This window comes from Perissodus microlepis, chromosome 9 (assembly GCF_051167445.1).
Source record: "Perissodus microlepis isolate ML-2025 ecotype Zambia chromosome 9, ASM5116744v1, whole genome shotgun sequence".
In the NCBI taxonomy this organism is placed as follows: Eukaryota; Metazoa; Chordata; class Actinopteri; order Cichliformes; family Cichlidae; genus Perissodus; species Perissodus microlepis.
The window spans coordinates 31232021-31250921 of NC_140469.1; the positions used below are offsets into that span (position 1 = coordinate 31232021).

The following is an 18901-nucleotide window of genomic DNA, read 5'->3' on the forward strand; positions in this document are numbered from 1 at the left end:
GTGATGTTACTCAGTCTTTCAGCTTTTAACCATTGGAAAAATCTTGATGAACAAGATACTAAGATGTCAGTAGCCAAAAAGACAGGGAGTCCCTTCAAAACCCTTAGACTAGCCAGGGGATGTAACAGGGGTAATCCTCAAAATGTGGATTTTATTGTACCCCAAAAAAGACAAGGTTACTTCAAAAATACACAATCACGAAAATAAGTTGTTTTAAGAATTAAGTGGGACCGTACACAGGATTCTACAATGTATAAAATATAACTCAACAAAGTGACCTGCACAAATGAGAGACAGCTCAACCTATATAGCAACTTTAAACATCAAAGGTGGAAACCACAGAGACAATAGCTAAACATAATACAAGAATAATCCCCCGTCTAATTTGGTAAATTAACTGAATGCAAAAAATTAGACAGAAGCGTAGACATGAATCAATATTACCAAATTATTTCAGTTGTGTGGTTGTGGAAAATCATCACTTATGAGAAGAGTACACAGGAAATCAGATTCTTTTCAGCCATGGCTCTAATCGATCTGGAGGAGTTGCAATTTGTTTCAATAAATTCCCAGGGGGAATTATAAAACCGATGAAGATCATTGGTTAACTCAGTGGTTCCCAAACATTTTTCACTTGGCCTCCCTTTGTTTTCCAAAAGCCCGCACGCCCCCCCTGCACAATTATGCAAATAAAAGTAAAATGCAATAATGTGGTCCTGTTGCTGAGGTTGGGGTGATCCTGTAATCTCTTATGGACTACCTCCAATGCTTGATAGCAGCACAAACAAAATATTTTGCAGCACAAACGTAGCACAAATGGTTGATATCAATTTTGTTTGATTTGGGTTTGGGGGCTGGTTAACCTTTTGACCTTTACATTTTCATTAATATCTTTAAGCAGAAGCAGCACAAACGACAATTTTAGCAGCACAAACCAGCACAAACATAGCACAGTTGATTAACACCAGTTTTGTTTGATTTAATTAATGTGGGGCGGCTGGTTGTCCTCCGATGACCTCTAGAAATTTCCTTTAATATCTTTAAAATGATAGCAGCACAAACTAATTTTTTTTGCAGCACAAACCAGCACAAATGTAGCACAAACGTTTTATACCACTTTTATTGGATTTGAAGAAGGTGGGGGAGGCAACTTCCCTCACATCGCTGAAACACGTAAATGACAAGAAAGCCCCTAAACTTATATTTCTATTCAATAAGTTCTATTTATGTTAAAAGGAGGCCTCCTCTCTATCTGAGATGTGGATCATGATTTCCCTTTCTGTTCACACTGTTTGTGTCTCTGTTCTCACATTCTGCATCTTTTTCTTTCTTTCTTTTGTTTTTTTCTCTTGCTTTTCTTTTTATGTCTTTTTCTCTTGTTGTAATGCTCAACCGTTTATATTTAGAAGCATGGATAAATAATGGTGCCTTATATGTTTATATTGTTGTTGACAAATAAAGGTTATTTAAAAAAAAAACATCGGCCATCTTTTTCGAGTCACGTGTCCAAACAGCATCGAATCACAGCAGATCAGGAAGAAGGGGGCGGAGCAAAGAGTGTGCAGGAGAGGAGTCGAGCAGAGAGAGCTGCTTTTTCATGAAACGGGAGTAAAGTAGTGGACTTAGAGGAGAGAAACAAACGAAAGTATCGATCATATACCACTACCAACGTCCTGATCGATATCTGCATCGATCTGCCCACCCTTGTCTCCTGGATCGTAGCTGCGATCAGCGTGAACCACGTGGGTCTCTGCTCCCTGATCTGTTTCCTGTGTTTGGAAAGAGTTCCGGCTTCATCGCGGAGTTTCTCTCGGTTTGTGGGCTCATCTAAAGGTAAGCACCGAGCTAACTTTACTGTGAGTTCAGTTCATGTTGAGTTTAGCTCCTGAATGAGGTCTTCTGCTGCTCTCCTCGGTGTCTGTTCACAGTTTATTGTGAACACGTCGAGAGAAGAGTGAGAGAGTGTTTGGAGAAAAACACCAACTAATCATTAGCTCAGCATGCTGGGAGAAGTTGAGCGTTTGCTGGCAGAAAGTTGGAGCAGAAAAGTCTTTTCATTGTCCCTGCAGCTGTTTTTCTGCCTGCACCAAACCTCTACAGCCTCATTTCTATTTGAAGTGATAACAGGAAATCAGAGCGATCTGCTGCAGTATCAGGGTCACAATAACTTTATTGTCCAGCTGCTGTGGATGAACACATGACAGGAAGTGAACTCCTACAAAGTCTCATTTTAATGAGTCTGGCTGCTGTAAAGTGATGCACAGGAAGATGTTAACAAAAACTAATGAAACAGATGAAAGTAAACAGTGTTCATATTTGAAAGCACAGAGAATAAAAATATATTGTGGTGGTTAATGTGCAGCTCTTGTGATTTGGGAGATGAAGAATGTTTTTAATCATGTTGTGGATTGAATGTTGGATTTTATTTATTTATTTTTGTCCACCTGTGGTTTATGATGGAGACTCTGATTCTCGTCCACCTGCTTTACCAAACCGTGATTTGTTTATGTAGCACTTTAAAAACAACATGTTGCTTTGTGGGAGTAAGAGTCACGATTGTCGTGTACCTGTCGTGTATGGAGAGAACCCAAGGAGGGTGGAGAGACTGTGATCACGTTTTGTTGGTAGAATCCACAGCAGGAGCTGTTCAGCTGTGAATTGTTGGTGCAGTGGGGTCTTTAGGTTTGTGGTTGGTTCACCATCTGATTGTTTTCCAGACAGAAGCAGAGTCATTAGCTGAAAACAGGTTTTGGAGTTTAGCCTCACTAAAGCTGAACTTTGCAACTGTCTCTGTCCCCACTCTGAAACACGTCCTGCCATGAAGTTATGATGAAGCACCAAACTGCAGTTACTCAGTCAGTGGAGGTTCAGTAGTGCAGTTTCTCACCACTGTTGTTAACTGGAGGCTGACTATGGCGTTATTTTTGTGCCTCTATTCTGAGCGCACGTAAAAAAAAAGTTTGCTGGTGCAAGTGTTGCATTTTGAGGAGAAATTTATTTTGAGCGAAGAAAAGCTTAATTTGAGTGAACAAAATTCATTCCTGCGTGCATTTTATTTTAACATTATTTTTTCTAGGCATTGAAGCCATTAAACTAAACCAAAGAGGTGGTAATATTAATTTTATCCAGGAAAAAAAGAGAAGCATTTTGGATATTCCACTTTAAGAGTCAGCACCCCAGAGGTCTGAATGAGGATTTTTCTATCAATGAGTTTTTCTGAACTGAGCCTTTTTTATTTTTTGTTTTTATTCTAATTTTATCAGTTACATTATTCTCGCATGGGTAATGCGAGATGGCATGTTTATGGGTAATGTTTATTTAATTAATTTTATTCATTTTTTCAGCCAAAGAAGGAGTTGGATTCTAGACAGCTTATCGTAAGTCTACATTTTAGAGATTTTACATTTTAGAGACATAAATTAGGACCTTTTTCACAAATCTGTTCCCGTGTGACGATGTCCTCTTGTTTTTTAATTCAACTGCTGGACCAACCTCCTTTTATTATTAAATACTGCCCTTTGTCCCTTTTTTTGTATATATTCATAGTATTCTTATGTATTTCACACGTGTTATTTTGAGACAGGTGGGGATTATGTCTCCTCCCCCCTGTCATCATCATTAATGATCTAGTCCAGTATTTACTTAAGCGTGACTTAACCCAGAGCTTCCCAAAGTGTGGGGCCCGCCCCCAATTAACCAATACCTACCTGTTATATGTCAGTTGATCTATCTATGAAGTTTTGATTGGTTTGATTGATTTAAGCAATTTTCTACAATGTTTTACTATGACCCTGATGAAGGCCACAAGCCGAAACGCGTTGGTTAATTATTAAAGTTGTTCATCTTCCCTTAAGTATTGCTGGAGTTCTTGCATTGTGGACTCCCAGGTATTTAAACCCTCGTGGGGGTTGTCCCCTGAAAGGGTCGTCGACCCACTGTTGACCATTGATTTATCAAAAGAGCAAATGTGTGTGTCATTATCAGCAGGTCCTGAGTGAAACCATTGTGAGACCCTGTTTCACTCTATCATGTGGCTCGGTGCTGTCCCTGTTAAAGAGCCAAGAGCCTTTCTTTCCACTTCCTCCATGTAAAGTTTGGCTACAATGGGACACACTGGGGAGCTCCCAGCACATCCATGTTTGTGTCTGTAGAAACCCTCGTTGTATTTAAAATATGTGGTGGTAAGGCAGAGGTCTAACAGTGTGCAGACCTGATCAGGGTGAAGCTGGTTCTGGTTTGTAAAGAGCTGTCTTGATGTAGTTGTTTCCTGACAGTCTCCACTGCCTCGGTTGGAGGTATACAAGTGAAAAGTGAGACCACATCAAAGGACACTCCGGTTTCATCTGGATCAAGTGTAAGTTTGTGGACCTTGTTGGTGAAGTCAGCAGTTTTTGATGTGATGGGGTGTGTTCCCCACAAGGGGAGCTAGGATGGTGATGAGGTGCTTGGAAATGTTGTAGGTGGCTGAGTTTATGCTGTTACCAATGAGTCTGAGTGGGACTCCTTCTTCGTGTATATATGGAATTCAATTCAATTCAATTCAATTCAATTCAATTCAATTCAATTTTATTTATATAGCGCCAAATCACAACAAAAGTCGCCTCAAGGCGCTTCATAGATACAGAGAAAAACAAAATAACAAAAATATGGAAGTCCATATATACAGGGTGCAGCATCCACCGGGTAAAGGTGGTGGTATGCAGGGAGCTCAGTGGCTTTTTCCCTTTCAAGTTCTTGTAGGCAGCTGATGACTTTCTTTTTGTAGTTGCTTCTGGGGTTTCACCTTGAAGCTTCATAGGTATTGTTGTCACTGAGTGTAGTAATGTTTATTTGCTCTGCTTCTTCTTGTCAGGGATAAAATACATATCTATACTTTTTGTGTCCCAGCTGAGTAACAGGAGGAGAAGAGTCTGGTGGAGCAGCAGAGGAACAGTTTCAGCCATTTGGACTCAGCTCAGCCACTACAGAGGAAACAATGACTTCAACACAGGAGGTGAGAAAAATATCTCAGTTACATCTATGGCTGTGCAACATGATGAAATATATATCGAATGACGATATCTATCTTTTATATTATGGGCTATCATTTGTTTCGTGGTGTTGCAATATACACCGTTTACAGCAATATTTATTTTTTTCTCTTTTATCACCTATTCAAGAATCACATGAAAGAGTACGGAGAGAGTTTACGGATGAGAAGAAAAAAAGAGCCGTCAAAATAAACCTTAGACTCAAACATGCTTTCCCCCGCAAGCAGCCATCTAATAAATACTCACGAAGAAGACGGCGGCCGTTACAACTTGTGTCTAAAAATTTATAGCTTCATGCATCATCAAAACACTCGACTCCAGCTACAGTGTCTTCAGCTGGACGACTTGTGTGAAATTCAGAGAATTTACAGAAAATGGATCATTTTGTGATCTACAGGGTGGGCCATTTATATGGATACACCATAATAACATGGGCATGGTTGGTGATATTAAAGTCCTGTTCCGTGATGTCTTTTGACATTGCCAGCCAAAAGATGAAACTTCTAGCTCTGTACTTAGTTGCTTCAATGCCTAGATGACCTTTGTGGACAATATTGGTGTATTCTTTGTGCAGGGATTGGGGAATATTAAATTCCATTCTTTTCTGAATTTTATAATATAAAAATTTAATATAAAGACTTCAGACTTTACGTTTCCCAGTTTTTGCTTTAAGTTATTTTGTTATTTACATAATAATGTAGATAACCTAATAATGATCCTTATTGCTGTTTTAGAGGAGCGGTGCTTCAAAGGATAGCTGCAGATTTCTGTCAGAATCTGCAGATTATACAGTACAAATAAAATGTTCACGTTGTCTTCCCAACAGTTTCACTGACATCTACACTGGATGGCCAGGAAGCGTTCACGATGTCTTCTCGGGTGCTTCTCCGGCGCTGATAATTGGCGTCTGTCTTGTGCCAGCATGGTTATATATATATATTTCCGCTGCACGTCAGATACCCTAAGTTTCGATCAAAACACTCTGCTTCGTTTCACTTTCTGTCTGCAGAATTACCACAGCAACTCAAACTGCAGAAAATGTTAAAGTGGAAAAAAAAAATATCAATCTGGGTAATTTTGTCCCCAGTTATGTTTTCTTTTCCACAATCAAAAGAAAAATGGCATTCAGTAAATCTCTTAAATATTAAAAGCTATGACAAAATATTTAATATACAAAATATTACAAACAAGGAACAACAACATATATTTATAAACTTTTAAACAGTAGAACTTTTACTCAGCAAGAAAACAGCACTTATTTTTGGGGACATTTCAATCTGGAAGAGTCATTGCGTCTCCTTTTGGCAGAGTTTTTTTTCAGCACTTGTATTTTGTTAGACCGTTATTTGTCTTCCAGTCCCATGAGCACCTTCTGGAAGAACTCAAATGTGTAGCGAAGTGGCTTTGGGTAACTCAGATTGAGGCAGTAAATTAGCCCAAACAAAAGTGCACACCCGCTCGCCACGTCGTGAAGATCCTGCAAGACGGTGCATCTCTCGATAATGATGCCAACATCTTCAAGGGAGTCATCAGACTGTGCTCCTTTGTGGGTTATTTTATAAACACCAAAAATCCATCCTCTCGAGCTCTTCAGCTTCCATCACGTTGAAATCCTAAAAAGGACAGAAATATTTTAAATCCGTTGTATTTTGGTCATCGCATCATCTGTCTATTCACTCCATTTTAGATAAATGGTCCACACTACCCTGATTACACAGATCCCTGAATGAAACTGAGGAGAACAGACCAAAGAAAAGTGTGGATTTAAGACTATCACCAAATAAAGACCAAGAAAAAGAGAAATGAAACATGGAGAGAGGGCAGAAGGAGCATGCAGCGGTGCACACCGTTAAGCCCGGTTCACACGGCAGGAGTTTCAAACGGTCGAGAGAGTTCCAGACCGCACACGTATCGAATGACAAAAACAAAACTAAAAAATGGACACTTGTGGGTGCCCCTACCATGTGTGGTGTATGGCCACACAACGCTAACGAAACACCCTATGAGCACATTTTTCTTGCGAACATTCCCAGGGCAAACAGGAAGTCTCATACCCTCTTGAGATAAAATGTGACTTTGGAGTAAATAACCAAGTTGGCCAAGGAGGAGGCATTTCCAATAGTTGTGTGAGTTGTAACGGAAAGGACGACAAAAACAATAAAATGGCTGTAAGATGAAGGGTTGGAGTCCAGCAGCAGCTGGATGCTACCTGCTACACAACAGGTGGTGAATATTTTCCCCTCTACACTGACGGAAGAGTTGATTTACACCTCACTCAGATGGATCGGTGCCAAATTTATAATATTATTAATAATATTATTGTTAATAATAATAATAATATTATTATTATTATTATTATTATTATTATTATTATTATTATTATTAATATTCTGCTGAACAGGGTTATTTTCTTTAGTTTAGCATAAAACAATGTAAGTGAATGGAAACAAAATCCTAGTAGTTCCCATGCACTTTATTGTTGTAAGCTAATTTAAAGAAAACTGATTGCTGCCAGATCAGGAGAATGCCTGGGCTTGTTTAGAAAATAAATTTTTCAACTTACAAAACTGTGGGAATTATGACAGTCAAAATTTTACTGAGGGGTGGAATATCCCTTTAAAAATAAACGTATCATGTACTCTTTGATGAGATTTTGAGGGTTCTCATTCAGGTATATAATCAAAGCTTTAAGGATGCATTCACGCTTCGATTCGCGAACTCTAAACAAAACAACACATGCATGGCAATTACTTTTTTGATGTTTGTAGAGGCCCCCACAGAACTTAAAGTCAATTTTTATTGTTGTTTAACCAATTCATAATTGTTCCTAAGTAGTTTTAAACATGCTTTTCCCCATAAAGATGAATTTCTAATCCTCATTTCACAACTTGCAGGGAGAAACAATGTCACAGTAATGTAACATAGCCTGCTAGTTGAAAATCTAGATGTATGGTTTTTAACTGGATGCACAGCAGACACCTACTTTCACAAATGTCTGCTTTTCCAAAATATACTAAAGGGCAAAGCAGCTTTTATTCCAATATTTTAAGTGACAGTGTGTAGTTTTCTGCCATTGGGAGTCCAATTACACTGATTCCGATACATCAGGTCGTGGAATACGCTGCTTTAGCGTGGTGTACCACCCAAAAGTAGGAAGAAAAGTGTAGTTGCATAGGAGTGTTGTTCAAAGGAATCAAAAACATTTCAATGGATATTTCCAGAAATTAATGACAAAAACTACACACTGTCACATTAATAGGTATGTGGGCTACCACCACATTTGCAGTATTTATACCAAGTTTGAGTGAAAAAAAAAAAAAATCTATTGTGTCACTGAGTTGTGGCAAAATGTGAAATGTTGTCTGCCTTTTGTCTTTTCTCAGTGTAGTTAATTATTCCTTTAGGCAATTAAAGAGTAACAAAAAAAAAAGAAGATAAAAAGGCTACAATGCCAGCAGCGGCACTTATGGCATGAGTTACTTAGTTCTGCTTTATGTCAGGACCAAGTCCAGAATGTAACACAAAACCAAGATGAGAAGTATAGCCCAGGATAGAACAAGCGTAAAATAACCTAAGAAAGTTATAAACACAGGTTCATAACCAGACCTGAGATCAACCTGCAATTAATCTATTAGTTACAGAACATTTTAACAAGACAGAATACCTGTGAAATCGCAGACAACGCTGCTGTGATCCGCCGCGCTGTTTCCCCTCCTTTTTTTCATAGAATCTTCATCAACTGCCCAGAGTACTGGTCAAGACTGCTCATGAATGTGGACAGCAGTGGAACTGTGGTGATTAAGGGTTAACTCCGCATTGATCTACAAAGTTCAAAAATAAAAAATTTAAATAGTTAAGTTAAAAACAGGACTAAATCCAGACCAAACCTGATCTAATCCCAAACAAAAACTCATGGTGCTGTCCAGGTTTAATGTAAAGAAAAAAATGGGGGAAAACAAATCGATTAATCAGATGGGAATGTGTAAAATCAATTACGATAAAAAAAAAAAAACGATTTTTAAATCGGACAGAAAAGTTATTCCAACATGGCACCTAAAACATTTATAGATGGACTGGCAGAATCAGGTGGCTGCGAAAGAGTGCCTCACCCATGCAGTACGAAAATCACAAAATGCACAAATTTTGCACTTTAGTTGTAAAAGGAAACTCTGACGTGTATCATGTTAGCAACGTCCTGTTTTCCCCAAACTTTTCGTTCCATTGGTGCTGCCCTTCTCACAACACAATTTAGCTGCACTAAGCTGAAAAGACATCAGCTCGATGCAGCTTCACAGATGGACCACGAAGGAAATCCCCTTTATCCCACCCCAAAGCAGCACGAAAATGGCCCAAAATAGGTCAAAACATGCCACAAAATGCTCGTAAGCACAGGGAGCGTGCTTGACGCACGTGACGTCATCGCAAAAAAAATTAAACATTAATAACTGGAAAACCGTAGCAGCACAAATGTTAATTTTACCGGCACAAACAAGTACTAACTAAGCAGAAGATTTTGTGGCATGTTTTGGCCTATTTTGGGCCGTTTTTGTGTTGCTTGAGGGGCTGGTGAACTCTGAATGACCTATGAAATAAAAGTGTAATCACTTTGACACCATAGCGATACAAACGACGATTTTACCAGCACAAACCGACACAAACTAACCACCCAGTATACTTGATTTTATTTTGGGGGGCATGTGGGGGTCACCTTCAGAGGTCTCTTTGAGACTCGCTGTGTGAAGATAGGCAAACTACGCAGCTCGCGGTTCTCTTCAGTGAAACAGCGAGTATGGACTCGTCAACCATCACTGCACATGTATCCCAATTCTTGTTCGCTTTTACTCATAAAATCTTCAGTTCACTTAGCTTCACCGGTATGACACATTCACACAGGCGAAGCTAAGCAAGCAGTGGATAGCTAACGTTCTGCTAACTTGATACTGCAATAAAACAAATAAAATAAGTGTGCCATTTGGAGTTCTAATGAAATTTTAAACACAGATTGGGGAATATTCAGATGTGCAGTAACGTCGAATATGCAAACAAATGTTTCCAATGCTAGCAAAATGCTAAAACCTACAGAACACATACGGCCCATGTATTTACCGGAAAAATATAAAGCCTATATTTTTATCGGAAAAATATACCCCATATATTATCACAAAGTACTAGTTAAATTATATTCTATTAAAAATACGAAGAAATTACCTTAACTCCAATGGATGAATCCCTCTTTCCAGACACGTGGCCAAAGCACACTGTGGCGTAGATGAAGAAGGTCAATGCGTATGCGCGAAGATTTTTTTCATTCTCTGCGCATGCTCAGAAAGGATGTGGAAAGGGCTCTTTGGATTTAATTAAATGTGTTCAATGAATTGGAAATATCACTATTATTTAACATTAAAACGGTTTACAATTGATTAAATCAAATGTAAAAATATTAATTACAGCCATAAGATGAACAATTTTAAGTATATTGAACATAAAACCATACATACAGAATCTACATTCACACAGAAAAGCCACAGAAGTTACAAGAAAATACAGCAAACATTTAAATAACAATAAAAGCAGTTGAAGAGTTTCTGCAGTGATCAATATTTCTAACAATAGAATTTTCAGAGTTTGCAGGGGTGCTTGAAAGCCTTGAAAATCCTTGGATTTTAATGGTCCTTTCAAGGTGTGGAAAGGGCTTGAACTTTAGATGTGGTGCTTAAAACGGGTTGAAATTGTAACTGTATTTTATTCACCACAAATAACTATCTGATTGAATATTTTTCTTAACAGAGAAATAAAATGAGTCGCAAAGTCTAGAAACAAAAGTTCTGCTCCTGATCTGCCTTGCACCTCTGCATGTCTGGAACAAGGATTTGCACCTTTTCACAATGGGGAAGTTTACGTGAGTCCTAGAAAATAATTTTTGACTACGTGTATATAACACATGCAAATTTTTGCATTGCATGCTCCCATGGACACAGTGAAGCGATATGCTGATATGGAGAAGGAGCTTTTAGCCATGGTATTCGCCTGCACAAAATTTAAAGATTCTGTCTATGGAAAGGCGACAATTGTCAAAGCAATTGACCACCAACCCCTGGTGACCGAAATGAAAAAGCCCATCCATGTCGCCCCTGCCTGGCTCCAGGGGATGTTACTCCGACTACAGAGTTATGACATCAGCCTAGTCTAAAAGGAAAGCACATGTATCTTGCTGACACCCTTTTCTAGAGCTCCACTCGCTCCGTTGTCACAAAGCCGAGTTGAACACACTGATTGTGAAGTGATGTCAGTGAGTGATGTGCTACAAGCCCTCAGCACAGTCATCCAGCGAGGATAGCCCATCAGAGAGAGCCAAGTCAAGCCCGCTCTAGCCCCTTTTTTTCCCATACAGGGATGAGCTCAGCATGGAGGATTCCCCAATCCCTGCACAAAGAATACACCAATATTGTCCACAAAGGTCATCTAGGCATTGAAGCAACTAAGTGCAGAGCTAGAAGTTTCATCTTTTGGCTGGCAATGTCAAAAGACATCACGGAAGAGCTGCACTCTTGCACAGTGTGCAGCAGCACTAAGGCGCATCAGCAGACAGAACCTCTACAGACCTCCCGAAATTTTCACCTGGCATGTAAAACAATACCAGGTCCATGTAGATTCCTGTTCAAGATGGATTGAGATCAACCTTCTCCGTCACTCAACCACAGCAGCGGTGCACCACACACGCTCATTACTGACAATGGCAGACAGTACACAAGTCAGCAGTTCAACGATTTTGCGAAGCAACTGGACTTCACTCATTCGACCAGTAGTCCAGAGTTTCCACAGTCAAATGGTCTTTCTGAGAGAGCAGTACATAGTGAGAAACAACTCATGGAGAAATCACAGAGAAATTGGACTGACTTTTTCTTGACTTCTTAAACCTTAGAAACATTCCCTGCAACACTAGGCTCCCCTGACAAACGTCTCATGTCTCATCAGACATGCGCAGGGATTACTGTGTGCAGCAAGCTTTTAGAGCTCGTCACAAAGGATCTCGGGGCAGATCAGTGACCGACTTTGTGTCAAAAGTCTCACACTAAAATGTCATGGGACAGGTCCAGCTGCACACTACAGCCATTGCAAGAAGGACAAGTGGTCTGAATGCAGACAGAAAAAGGCTATGACAAGCTAGGAACTGTAGGAAGGAAGAGCAACGAGCCACGATTCTACATCATCCAGATCGACAGAAGAACCTACAGGAGGAATCGCTGCCACATCCTCCCAATGGCAGAGCCGCCGCCGCCATAGCTCCATGACTATGACCCTGAGTGCCAGGACACCAACCATTCTGGATAGTTCTACACTCGCACTGCAAACACCACAGCACCACACACGCTCAAATGAAGACTCACAGAGCGCATCATCTCCCAAGCCTGGGCAAATACCCGACCAAGAGATTGTAAACATTACATATGCAGGTCACATCTGCAGACCTAACCCAAGATAAACACAATGGCATCACATGTATGTATAATCAGTCTAAAGTCAATATGTTGAGAAATGATGTTGACTGGGTGTTTGCATTTCTAATGATTGGTGCTGTACTGAGGTATGGGGTTCGTCCAACCATAAACACTGTTAGGTTAAAATTCACTTTAAAAAAATAACGTCTAGATAGACTTGTAACAGTGTAAATGTTTTCTTGCAGGGGCAACTTAGTTTTGTCAGGTGCTGAAAGCTAAACGGAAAGGATGTAGATCATTTGGTTAAATTATCATTTTGCATCATTTGTCTGTTATGAGCCACCGTACCTGTGTGGGCTAATCCAATTGGAACAGTATGTGGGGGTTACATGCATGCAATACACATACATGTGGTTATTGACTTACACCACCTCACAAGACAACCACAGTGCCGTTTTCTTGTTTTGTGGGGTTGGGGTGTTTTTTTTCAACGTGACATGAATATCTCAACATGTTGATTTGTTCACATTTGCACATCTTCATTTTTAACTGAAATGTGTGTTTTGAGTTCATACACTATATACATACAAGACGACCTTTTCCCTTTGCAGTATTTTTGTGTGGTGCGTTTTTGTAAGTTTTAACAAAAAGGGAACAAAAGCGTTTAAGTCAACCAAGGATGATTTATTTTAATATTCACATGGTCTTACCAGGGTTGATGTGACGTGAAACATACATTGTTATTTTTATGTTTAGTGTTGTGCTGAAAGGGCTTCAAAATGGACCTTGAAAGTGCTTAAAGTGGTGTTGGCCAGAGGGGCCGATGGCGCGATATGGCAGCCTCGCTTCTGTCAGTCTGCCCCAGGGCAGCTGTGGCTACAACTGTAGCTGCCTCCACCAGTGTGTGAATGTGAGAGTGAATGAATAGTGGAATTGTAAAGCGCTTTGAGGGCCCCGAAAAGTGCTATATAAATGCAATCCATTATTATTATTATTATTATTATTATTATTAGTGTTTAAATTTTACTCTAAAAAGGCGTATGAACCCTGCATTTTAAGTACAACTCTCATTGTAGCATCTGATTATAATGTGATACTATCACCAAGAATGTGTTGGTAACACACCTACAATGTTTTTGTTAACATCTTTGATTCAACTAATGGAGGGAGTTGGAAAGTTCAGTTTGTTCCACGACTGCATTTTACTCACTGCCTGTTTGTATCTCTGTCACCTCAGGACGAACATGGAGCAAGAAGTCAGGACTCTCAGGAGGCCGATGAACTTCAAAGACAAAAAAGAGAAAAGAAATACACCTGTGAGGAGTGTGGGAAGGATTTTAGCCGTTCTGGCAACTTAAAAACACACCAATTCGTCCACAGTGGACTTAAACCGTACATCTGTGATCAGTGTGGTAAAGCTTTTAATCACAGAAGCCACTTACGACGTCATCAAGTTACTCACTCTGGAATGAAAGCGCACAGCTGTGAGTTGTGTGGCAAAGCTTTTGCTGACAATGGAAGTTTACAGAGTCATCTAGTTACCCACTCTGGAGTTAAACCATACAGCTGTGATCAGTGTGGTAAAGCTTTTGCTCATAGTAGAAGCTTAAAGAGTCATAAAGTTACCCACTCTGGAATTAAGGCATACAGCTGTGATCAGTGTGGTAAAGCTTTTGCTCGCAGTAGGTACTTACAAAGTCATCTAGTTACGCACTCTGGAATTAAGGCGTACAGCTGCGACATTTGTGGAAAAACCTTCCGCTGGCCACTCAGCCGTAATATTCACCGACGCATTCACACCAAAAAGGATTTTTGCTTCTGTGATCAGTGTGGCAAAACCTTTGTGGCATACAAATATTTACAGCAGCACATGTTTACCCACACTGAGGAGAGACCTTATAAATGTGACCTGTGTGAGAAGACCTTTAAAGAGCCACGTTCCCTGAGACAACATCAACACATTCACACCAGAAAGAAACTCTACAAGTGCAGTTACTGTGAGGTATGTATTTTTCTTTGTACAGTCACACTTATTTTGAAGTATTTTGTGAATTGATTTTAATTTCAAAGCTAAATGAGACATGAAAACTTCATGTACAGAATATTCAGTCAAATCTGAGACAAATCTCCTGAAATTATCCTGATGTTGGAAAAAACGTAAAGTTTTAAGTTTCTCACCTTTCTGTCTATCTAACATTCACACTCCAATGGATGCATCGGAGAGCAGCTTGAGAGTTAATATCTTGTGACCAGTGTTGTTTTCCACTACAGATTACAGAATACATGCCCCAAAAAGTAGTTTGTAACGTATTCCATTACATTACTCATTTAGAGTAATGTAACGTAACTTAAATGTGCTGTGGGCCATCATCTCACTGGAGGGCCACTTCAGTGTTCAAGCAGTACAAAAAAGCAATTAAAAACACCCACAAATATTTCCAGAAAATGTGAAGGGCTTTTTTAAAAATTCAAATATTGTATTCATCACCACCCGCATTCTCCTTGACCTTATAGCAGCTTTTGATACTATCTCTCACCATATCCTTCGTCATAGATTAGCATCTACTGCCACCATAGTAGATCATATCATATCATCATCATATCTTTGTTTTGAGGCCAGAACTGGTTTGGCGCAGTGGGCTGCACAGCTGCTGTGGCAAGGGTTCGAGTACTACATGAGACAGATGCTGCACATCTTCCCTGCTTGCATGTAATCTGCTTTCTTGACACTCTTCAGTGTAGTCTTTCAAATAAAGCAGTTTTCAGCAGAGTTCAGCTTCTACACAGTGTTTTCAGATTCCACTACACGGCATTCACACTGCATTTTCGCAGGAAATGCAACTTTTTCTAGTTCAGTTTTGAGTTCCCTTCCCACATGCCTTAACGCCGACTCACACCCTGGGCCATCTGACCTCAGGAAATCACATGATAGGGTGGGGCTAGGTTTCACAATGAGCTCACCCAAAACCCTGGCTGATTGTGACCCACACCCGTTTTCACACTGTACTCATGATTAGGTAGAAGATCATCAGGGGGTCCTTTTATCCCTCTTTGGGGGGAAACTCCCACGGGGTTTAAATCTGGGACTCTCCACCATTTGACACTAGAACTGAAGAAGCTTCTTGGATGAGAGGTGAAACGTCTTCAAGCAACCTAAAGAAGTCCGGACGCTTTTCTTTCCAAGCTCCTTAGACAACAGGATTTTGAACTTTATCGTGACAGGTTTATGTGGAAAATAAACAAGCTGATGGCGGAGTCACACAATGGTTTCACTAACGGTGGTTTTGCTAACGAAAGTATGCATAAAAACATTCATTTGTCCATCCATAGTGTGGTTATTTTAATCTCATACAACCTGGACATCACAATTTCGATTGTTTACACCAAAATTAAAAAAACATTTGCTCTACAAAGGCCTGATATCAACTTAAAGTACACTATACTGCCACTTTTCTATCACATGTCCTGTTATGTGGATGTCATTTTTCTCAGAAACAAAAGTCAGATAAAAGAAATAATTAGGTAATTCTTTGTTTTTACATTCTTTAGGTCCCAATCAGCACAAATAGCAAAGAGAAATTGAAAATGTATGCCATGAAAGGTTTTCTTAGGAGGTTAAATAAAACAGCAAGAGAGAACTTCAAGAGATTGATATAGCCTCTACAGCGACCATCAAATCAATTAAAAAATATTGCCATGAACAGCTGGTTTTGCATACAATATGAAACAATAGATGTTTTAATATCATCATAACTTACACTGTCTTTGTGTCTTTGTTTAGAAGCAGAGCGACACAGATGGATCCACTTCTCAACCCTGTCGTCGCTGTGGTGGTGGGAAAGCGTTTCATTGTGACCTTTGTGGAAAAACTTTCAATCACCCAGATAGCGTAAAACTACATCAACGTAGACACACTGGAGACAACATGAATTACTGCAAAGAGTGTGGGAGAGGCTTCCCCACATCAAGTGAATTAAAAAAACATTATCTTTATCACAGTGGCGTTAAAAAGCACATCTGTGACCAGTGTGGTTCATCTTTCTTCACTGCAAATCAGCTTAAAGACCATAAAAGAGTCCACACAGGAGAGAAACCATATAAGTGCAGACACTGTGACAAAAGCTTCTCAAGTTCAGGCCATCGTAATGTTCATGAAGGTACACACATTGAAGGGAACTTCAGCTGTGACCAGTGTGACAAGACCTTCAAGAATCTCAGTTCATACTCCGCACACAAACGAGCCCACGCTGCAAATAAACTGTTTCACTGTTACCAATGTGCAAAAACGTTCACTTCATTATCTGCTCTGTGCAAACATCAGCGTGATCATGCATGACTAAAATCAATGGATCACAATGAATCTGAAGAAAAAGAAAGATCCTCTTCTGGTTTCAGGGTCAGACTTAAAAACCTCGAGATCAAGCTCCACAGAGTTCAGCTGGAATCTCCTATAAAAAGTGTGTCAGCTGATGTCACACTTGGATCTGATGAGGTTGCTCTGATTTGGACCTGCAGTGAATAATCCTGAATCTTAAATTTAGAAGTTGGAATTATGGATATATAGATCAACTTAATTTTTCTTTGATAAATGTTGATGCTCTGTTTTAAAACCCACCTTGTTTTATTGTAATTTTATGTGTTATCTTTTTAAACTTTAATCTTAAATCCCTTTCTCCCAAAACCACAAATAATTTCACACTAGTTGCTCTTACAGCACCCAATACAAACTAAATTGTCAACCAGCTTTGAAACAAAAGCTGCTTAATGTCCACAAAAAAGAATCTCAAGCTAAACTGGCAATGGGCTGTACTTCCATGTAGTACCAGTTTGTACCAGAAGATTGAGCAGTGAGTGTAATCTTTATTTAATCAGGCAAAGAACACATTCTTATTCACAGTGGCAGCAAAGAATTGTTAAGGTTAGCTGATGTGCAGCACATATCAGGACCACTGAAACGATCACAAAGACTACTTTTACTTAATTCAAATTCTATCAAACCTCTGCTTTTGGGTCCTCCTTTCACTTTAGTGTATTTACTGTATCCTTTAAATCCACGTGTTGTTTAGTGAATGCATTTTGAGCTGCATGTTTTGCAGCTGTTTTCTTGTTGGGTTTAAGTTTGTATTGTGAAACAGTGATACTGTTAAAGCATTAGTTATATTTGATTAACTCCGTGTAAAGTTTATTTCATAAAACAGTTTGATGTGAAAAATAAAGAAATGGTCTGACAACAAGTAGTTTGGGCCATGATTTCATGTTCAGATCAACTGTTGGTACAGGTGGAGGTTTATCAGAGGAGGAGACTTGGGGGTTCCTGCAATTTACTAAAAATTCCGAAATGAGCATCAAGGAAAATAAGGACAAAAGTTTACAGAGGGTGTCTTAACGGTTAACAAAAAAAGTGGCAGCTACAGGCTTTTTCCTTTCTGTGAAAGAGGAACATTAGTTTCTCAGTTTATTTAATAGATGGTCAATGTGTGGCTTAAAGGAAAGATTGTCATCAATCACAATACATAGGTATTTGTATGAGGCCACAGTTTCTATACAAATACCTTGAGCAGATACAAGAGAAGGAAGCACTGCAGGCACTCTCTTTCTGTTTGAGACGACATAAATAATAATAATGGATTGCATTTGTATAGCGATTTTCAAGACACTCAAAGTGCTTTACAATTCCACTATTCATTCACTCTCACATTCACACACTGGTGGAGGCAGCTACAGATGTAACCACAGCTGCCCTGGAGCAGACTGACAGAAGCAAGGCTGCCATATCGCGCCATCTGGCAACACCAGTAGGCGGTAGGTGAAGTGTCTTGCCCAAGGACACAACGACAGAGACTGTCTGAGCCGGGGCTCGAACCGGCAACCTTCCGATTAAGACGAACTGCCAACTCTTGAGCCACGATCTACCACATGACTTTTCTGCATTTAAAACCAGTCTGAATTGACCAAGCTGAGACTGAATACTGTGAAAAGCTTGCTGTAATTGTTTGAAAAACATGTTGATGGTACAATCACAACAATAAATAATTGTATCATCTGCATACAAATGAACAGATGCATCTACATTTTGTCCCACACGTCCCATTAATAGTAATGTCCCCCCCCCCCCCCCCCCCTTTTGTCAGTGTGGGCACTTCCTCTCCTTGCTCTTTACATGCTTTGCTTCTTTTATTGATTTTTATTGATTTTTATGCTGATTTTTTCCGTATGAGCTTACCTGCGATAGCTTCTGGACACTTATAGATCATTAGGACTAAAGTGTTCTTAACAGAAACAGCAACATTTTTATAGTTACCGTATCTTCAGCGTTGTGTGTGTCTGTGGCCTACACACAGCTGAAACCTGATTTATAGCGTCTGGGCACCAAGCGGCCTCAATAGCCTGGAAAGGTGCTAACCACCAGGCTAACTAGCAACAAGATCCTTT

At 39.6% G+C, this 18901-nt stretch overlaps 1 protein-coding gene across 1 annotated transcript; it reads left to right on the forward strand.

The window, feature by feature from the left end:
• The first annotated feature begins 1546 nt into the window (after nucleotides 1–1546).
• LOC146380843 (uncharacterized) lies at nucleotides 1547–18485 on the forward strand. Its single transcript, XM_084939855.1, has 4 exons — nucleotides 1547–1833; nucleotides 4888–4993; nucleotides 13707–14471; nucleotides 16251–18485. The coding sequence occupies exons 2-4, from the start codon at nucleotides 4976–4978 to the stop codon at nucleotides 16803–16805; spliced, it is 1338 nt and encodes a 445-aa protein (XP_084795981.1). The 5' UTR covers nucleotides 1547–1833; nucleotides 4888–4975; the 3' UTR covers nucleotides 16806–18485.
• The last annotated feature ends 416 nt before the right edge of the window (nucleotides 18486–18901 follow it).

Coding starts and splice junctions, on each gene's coding strand:
- LOC146380843 (XM_084939855.1), top strand. Junction 14,472..16,250: donor ACAAGTGCAGTTACTGTGAG/GTATGTATTTTT, acceptor GTCTTTGTTTAG/AAGCAGAGCGACACAGATGG.